The following is a 6,888-nucleotide window of genomic DNA, read 5'->3' on the forward strand; positions in this document are numbered from 1 at the left end:
AAAAACAGAAGAAATACGTTCTTTGCTTGATGGTGAAGCTATCGTTCATGAAGCACAGACATTAGAGACTCGTGAAAAAAGGAATGCAAAAGAGATCCCAGCTAGTGCAAGGAAATACATAGTTGCGTACAGGAAATTAAACTTCTTTTAACTTCTGACCAGCTATTAACAATTTTAAGAAGCAAGAAACGTGTACATAAAAGGATCAAACCACTGTCATTTTGTTCTGACCCAGCTAACCAGATGACGTCAAAATTACGTCACAAGTACGTCATCTGATGACTAGACTGACGTCATCAACTGACGTAATTATGACGTCTTTATTACGTGAAAAAGTCACAGCCCAGTGACGTCAGCAACTGACGATATTAATCCGTCATCCTCTGACGGCGTAGTAACGTGATAATGACGTCTATTTCACGGCACAGACGGAAATGTCTGGGGTTAAAAATTGGTCATTGATAGGTCAGTACTTTGACTTCATTCAGATTTGACGCTGTAGAATACCTATAAATATACTGGTTTAGCTCACTTGTAAAACGTGCGACCAAGTATGCACTTAAGATAACAAATAATATATGAGTTATCGCCTTTCAAGACATACCTTAAATTGCATGTGGCTTAACTTTTTTTTAAAACCTTGTAATTCGTGTCTGTAAATTAAATAATAAAACAGTGGAAAAATATGTAATTATTTATTTTATTAGTAATAAAAAATATAAAAACAAAAACAACATTGCATTAAAATATAACTATAAATCTATGCAATACAATAACCGTTGTACGTCATCTATTACTTGTGACCAGATATTGTAAACTGGTCACAAAGTCCAGAGTTAGTTAAATAAAATTTGTAGTGTAGGTTGCTTTTCGAAAAATGTAAATAACCTTGGATTTTGAGGCCAGTTTACAATATGGTCACAAGTAATAGATGACATACAACGGTTTTTATATTGTATAGATTACTATAATATATAGACTAAAAAAAATATACAATTGCTTTTGTCAAATACATACATAAAATGTAGATCCCTATTACCATAAAAACCAAATCTATATTGCTAAAATTAACTTTTATTCATTTATTACTTAACTTCCTGTATTTTATTTAAATGTAATATATGAATGTAATAAAGGGAAAGATACAAAACTATCTGTACCCTCCTTTGGAAACAGCATACATTTTGCCACAATTTCATGTAGAAACCAATATTGTATTGTAGAAAGTTTATTTACTACATATATATTCAACTCTTTTGAATCAAAAGGATAACTGTACAAAGAATCATAATTTTCAAATACTTTTCCAACAAAATAAATATCAGATTGTTTATCTAGAATATTCAGAATTTGAACAACCAAGCCATTGTTGGTTAAAACATAACAATCCGAATAGGAATAGGAATGAATAGTCAACTGTAACTCATCTAATGTAATTTTTTTAAATTCTTTATAATCTTTATCAAAATGTAAACGGAGACATGAGAAATGTTCATACGAACATTGTATTTTTTTTTGTTCCCGAATTTATTTTTAAATGATTATTTGATTCAATTAATCGACAGTAAGCCTGTTGAAGAGGTTTTGTTGGAGACCTTATCATTTTTTTTAAATGACCCAAAAAGTTTTCGAATGGAAATGCTGAAAATGAATCTAATTCACCATACATTTTAGAGTCATCAGCAAGGTGCGACAAAATGTGAACATTACATACTGCAAACTCAGCTCCATATATTTTTATAGCATATGATACAAAAATTGACAATGAGTTATTGACCAAATCATATCCAAATTTGTTTCCAAAAAAAGATGAACATAAAATAAATATTCCAACATGAAGTAAAAGAAAGTGCTCATACATTCCAATATCTATATTTTTTAACACAACTGGTCCTAAGTATAATAAGAAAGTACGAAATTCTGTTGCTTTACATCGTGCTAGCTCTGATAGGCTTCTAGGTTTTCTATTAATTTCTTTGACGATAAAAGGATGTAAAGATAACAAACTCTGTGACAGTAATTTAACAGAATAGGCTTGAAGTCTAACATTTAAATTACCACCAATCCAACAATGTAATAATTTTCTCATTGCACCTAAACATACAGCATGCATATAATCAATGGGAAAAGTGGATACAAGACCAATATTTAGTTCTAGCAAGGGAGAAATGCCAATGTGATGATCTTCATCTGACTGCAAAATAAAAGTTTCATCTGTTCTTTTAGCTGCTTTACTGCAGGACTTAAAAACAACTCTTCCTTTAATGTAACAGCCATGTTCAGCACATTTTTCACATGATGAATATCCTGAATGAGATTTTATGCATTTCACAAAAGCTCGTGCTGGTGCATCACATTATAGAGTTTTACTTCATAAACTGTGTTACCATATTTTAAACCATGTTGCATCAAACTTGAAATATCCTTTATAAATTCTTGCAAAAATAACTGAAGATGTTCTGGTTTAGATGTTCCACAATAAATTCCTATTACAAAAGGACTACAGCTATTTTTTATCAGTCCTAATATTGGCCAAAATTGCTTACTGGAACTATTAAATAAAGGTAAACCATCTATATTAACAGATAATTCTAAAATATTAGTCAGAAGTTGACATTTGGACAATATATTAGTATAGTGTCCTTTATATTAAAATAAACATACTCTCCATTGTGCAATGCTATTGTATTTACTGTTCTCGGAGTTTTAAGCAAAGTCTGACAGTCTAGTGGTAGATGTTTATGGAAAGGTTTTAATATATGAAGTAATTTTGTTACAGAAGATTGCGGAATATTTTCAGTAGTAGCTCACCTTTTTAGTTCAATATTTAGGTCATTAAACTTATTAACATCAGTATCAGTACATTCATGATCCTTTAAGTTGTCTAAATCTGCACAATCATCAACTTTTTCCATATAGTCATTATGACTATTTTCCAGATCATCGATATTCTGTTCAGAATCAGCATCCAGTATGCCATGTATGTCATTACAGGTTATTTCATTAATACAGTTTGAGACAATATTATTGTCTGACTGTTTTTTTCCATACTTTCACTGTTACAAAAAATGTCCCTAATTTCTGCAGAAACCTGTTTAGAAACTCTTCTGTAATACTCTCTCTTGCCCACTTTGTTTTTTAAATTTATTTTCTTAAACATTGTGAAATAACTTAGAAATAGTTACCAAATATTTTAAGTAATAAATGAATAAAAATAAAATAAGAATATTTTAAATAAGTATTTAACAAACTTAAATTTTACTAAAATAGATTAAAAAACAAAAATGTAATTCTAATGCATTTTTAAAAAACTTAATAGTTTTAAATAGTTTTGTTTTGGGCTCTCTTCTGTCGAGCATGTTTCAACCACACGTTAGTCGCTTTCTCTATTTCATAATCGGTAGCAGTTTTAAACACTTGCTTAACTGAATCTTAAAAGAGAACAAACTTAAATAATATATTTTGCATAAAAATAGTTTTATTTAGAAATTAATACACCTTATATTTTATGCAGTTTTGGACTAAACACAAATATCATTTCCTCTCAAGTACATAATATCTAGTTATTGGAAATTTACACATTTGAAACTTCACATATGGCCATAATCATCAAAACCTTAACAGTTTGTTAAGTTTCTAACAACTGGTTGAATTACAATTTCGACCATTCGATATATCGAAATTGTAATTCTGGTTATATCGATCAGTCAAAATTGCAATTTAACCAGCTGTTAGAGACTCACAACCTGTTAAAGTTTGGGTGAATACTACTGACACAGATATACTGTCTTGTTAGCTTACAACAAAATTAAAAATATGTTTACCAACTCAAAAAATATCAAGTATACATACCTCTTATAACACTGAAAAGCTTTAGTTTCTGAAACTCTTTTTTATCATGCTTTCCATAAAAGCTATAGGCTATTGTCAAGTTAACTGATAAAATATATTTCAAAATCCTACTAGTCTTGACAACTACAGTTTCACCTCCAATTCTTGTCAAAAAACATATCTAAAGAATATATGGGTGGAAGTTTTATCTATTAATGAACTCATTATTTTCATAACTTACTACAACATTTGCGTGATTTTCTAAAAAAAGCTCTAAAACTGAAAGATCTTCATCTGATGTTATGGGAATTGTAACTGGAAAATCTGGAAAACTATCCCCATTTATTGCTGTACAGTTTTTATTTTCTTCCAACAGAGCTAGGATCTGGGTATTTTGCTGTTGAATACCAGTGAGCTTTTGCAATAGTGTCTGATATGCTAAAAAATATGTGTTATCACAACAATGATAAACTTGTATTAAGTATATTTTACCTTTAGCATCTATCTGTATAGACGGATTGACCAATTCTTGATGTGTGTTTTGAAGTTCTTGAGGTGCTGCTGCTTTTTGACATGTGTCTTGAAGTTCTTTAACTGATGGAGATCTTGCTGTATAAAGAAAAATAATTATTTATTTGAATTGTTTAACTAGTATGTAGACTCACCAGCAACTTTTTTAATTTTTAATAGAGGTGGACGTTTCACCACTGAAGTATACCCATCACGGCTACTACTTGAAAACTGTTTCCGCTGTCTTTTTCTTTTTGTCTCAACTTAAATCCAACTTCAATTTTACAAATGTTTGTTAGTATTATTCGCTGTCTTACACTTAGTCTATGACTTCTAATGTCTTTATACACTAAATTAACTGATGACACTATACCATCCAGTAATTGGAAATTCTGCAATCCTGTAAAACTGCATAGCATGGTATCTGACGTTATTATATCTGATAATGTAACCACTTTTGGAGTGTTGACTTGAACTTGAAAGTCTTTAAAAGACTTTACTATTCCATGGCTTAATTGCAATAGTGCATCAACACATAAAATTTCTTCCTCTGATGGTTCATTTGTTTTATTGGGAACATCAACATCTGGAATACTTGCGGTTGACAATATGTTGACTCCTTTTGGCAACTTACAAGTGGGTATAGCACATATTTTCAATCTTCTCAGTTTGGACAAGTTTTCTCCTAAAATATAAATATTTATCTGTTAATAATAGCTACTTTATATAATACATAAACATACCCTTAAAGTAATCTTCATTTTTAAAGTGTAAACTGCACACTTTCATATACGGACTAGGCTCTTTTCCCATTTTTAGAAGGTATTTCCATAAGTTTCGTTTGTTAACTAGAGGGCCATTGAATAAAACTCTGTCTTGTTTATCCTTTTTAGGATAGAATGAAACGATAAGTTATTATCACGCTTTATCCAAGAATCACATTCAGTCACACGACAATAATAATTAGATTTTTTGCCATAACTGAATAAAAACAAACCAAAAACAAACACGATTTTAAGCCAACAGAAATTCGGAAATGTAAGGTTATGTATTAGTATTGATGTCTATTTGAAAGGTTCGAGTTAAATACGCAATGGCGCTGCAATCTTAAACGAGATTGCCTATTGCCCGCTATATTTAAAAATCGACTAAAAGCGTCATCTACCACAATACGAGAAACTATATTTTAGTTTCTAATATGCCTTGTATAGAAAATTATCTATACTTTTTTATCTAGGCATAGACTTTGGAAAGGAAACATAAAACATATTTTCCAAAACACACAGCAGACATAGTTGTTAATATATCGTTCAAATATTCCTGAAGTTTTAAAACGGCATTAAACGTGAAGCATATAATTGGCAGAGATTTTAAGCCAACCAGATGCTAACAAATATACACCTGCTCTTAACTTATACTGGAACAAAAATCACGAAACAGGGACGTCACTGTGACGTAAAAATGTGACGTCGTACAAACGTCATCAAAATGACGTCTTTTTAACGTCATATTGTGATGTGTGACCAAGATGACGAAAAGTGACCTAAAAATGACGTCTCGGTGACGTCATTTCTCGTCATCTGGTTAGCTGGGGAAATGATTAAAATGCTTTTACCTACTGGGTGACCCCAAATACCTATTGATCCGATATGTCAGATACCGACTGAGGTATAAGTAAAAACCTGCATATTTTGTATTAATATTCAATTTTGATTTTTTCCGTGAAAAATACAAGTCAATTTTTAAAAAACAATATTTTTCTTTGATTTGTACCAGTTTTAGTAGAAATATGCTGTAAAATAATTTTGGCCGCGTAAATCCATTAAATCGACGTATGTGCAGCGGTTATAGGCGCGCTAAGTTAAGGGTTAATGGCCAAGTCAGTTTTTTTCAAAAATCTATATTTTCGGAGGTATTTAAAAAAACATCTATTTTCGCAGTTCATTTGTTTAATAAAAAATGAAGCACACACTTCTCGAGTAGAACTTTTTGATATGTTGTTTATTAAACATTTCTTAATAAAATTACAAAAAGTTCTATCTTGTTTGATTTTTTCCGAAATGAAAATCTATATGCACTCCCCTACAACAAAATTAATTATTTCTCGTTCTACCAGATGTCGGTTTTGTAGACACTACGTCTGTATAAGGTGGCAAAACTACATTATGGAATCGTGCTTTTTTACTCCATTTTTATCTGCCCAACTTTTTACAGTTCCGATATTTCTGCTTTTACCTACAAAGGTTGCACAGTGTTCCTAACGCTATAATCGGTTTTAAAATTTTTATTTTTTCTATTGATGTACGAAATTTAGTCGTTTTAAATTTTGTAAATTATTTGTATTTGTTAAATTGTTATTGATTTTGTGTCCTGGTATTTATTATTAATTTGTCGACATGATGGCCAGAACCAAAAAGTGTCCAAAGGACGTTCTAGTCCTACGCAAGGATTGATGACCGGTAGTTCGGCCGTTAGGGCTAAAATGAGAATGCAAAAACCTAGGATTAAGAGAGTCTCGTTGTAACGTTCCGTTAACTTCTAATTATC

General features: G+C 30.7%; 1 protein-coding gene across 1 annotated transcript; it reads right to left on the bottom strand.

Moving 5' to 3' along the window:
• Positions 1–681: 681 nt before the first annotated feature.
• Positions 682–5,154, bottom strand: LOC126890186 (uncharacterized). Its single transcript, XM_050659041.1, has 7 exons — positions 5,085–5,154; positions 4,715–5,026; positions 4,497–4,604; positions 4,324–4,440; positions 4,073–4,269; positions 3,853–4,012; positions 682–3,431 (listed from the first exon to the last, which is right to left on the bottom strand). The coding sequence occupies exons 1-7, from the start codon at positions 5,152–5,154 to the stop codon at positions 3,322–3,324; spliced, it is 1,074 nt and encodes a 357-aa protein (XP_050514998.1). The 3' UTR covers positions 682–3,321.
• Positions 5,155–6,888: the final 1,734 nt, after the last annotated feature.

This window comes from Diabrotica virgifera, chromosome 8, assembly GCF_917563875.1.
Source record: "Diabrotica virgifera virgifera chromosome 8, PGI_DIABVI_V3a".
In the NCBI taxonomy this organism is placed as follows: Eukaryota; Metazoa; Arthropoda; class Insecta; order Coleoptera; family Chrysomelidae; genus Diabrotica; species Diabrotica virgifera.

Bases quoted from the DNA above. Each gene is read 5' to 3' on its own strand.
- LOC126890186 (XM_050659041.1), bottom strand. From the start codon at position 5,154: ATGGGAAAAGAGCCTAGTCCGTATATGAAAGTGTGCAGTTTACACTTT. The intron at 4,270-4,323 runs GTAAAATATACT...CATATTTTTTAG, and splicing joins TATACAGATAGATGCTAAAG to CATATCAGACACTATTGCAA. The intron at 4,013-4,072 runs GTAAGTTATGAA...TATATTCTTTAG, and splicing joins AAAATCACGCAAATGTTGTA to ATATGTTTTTTGACAAGAAT.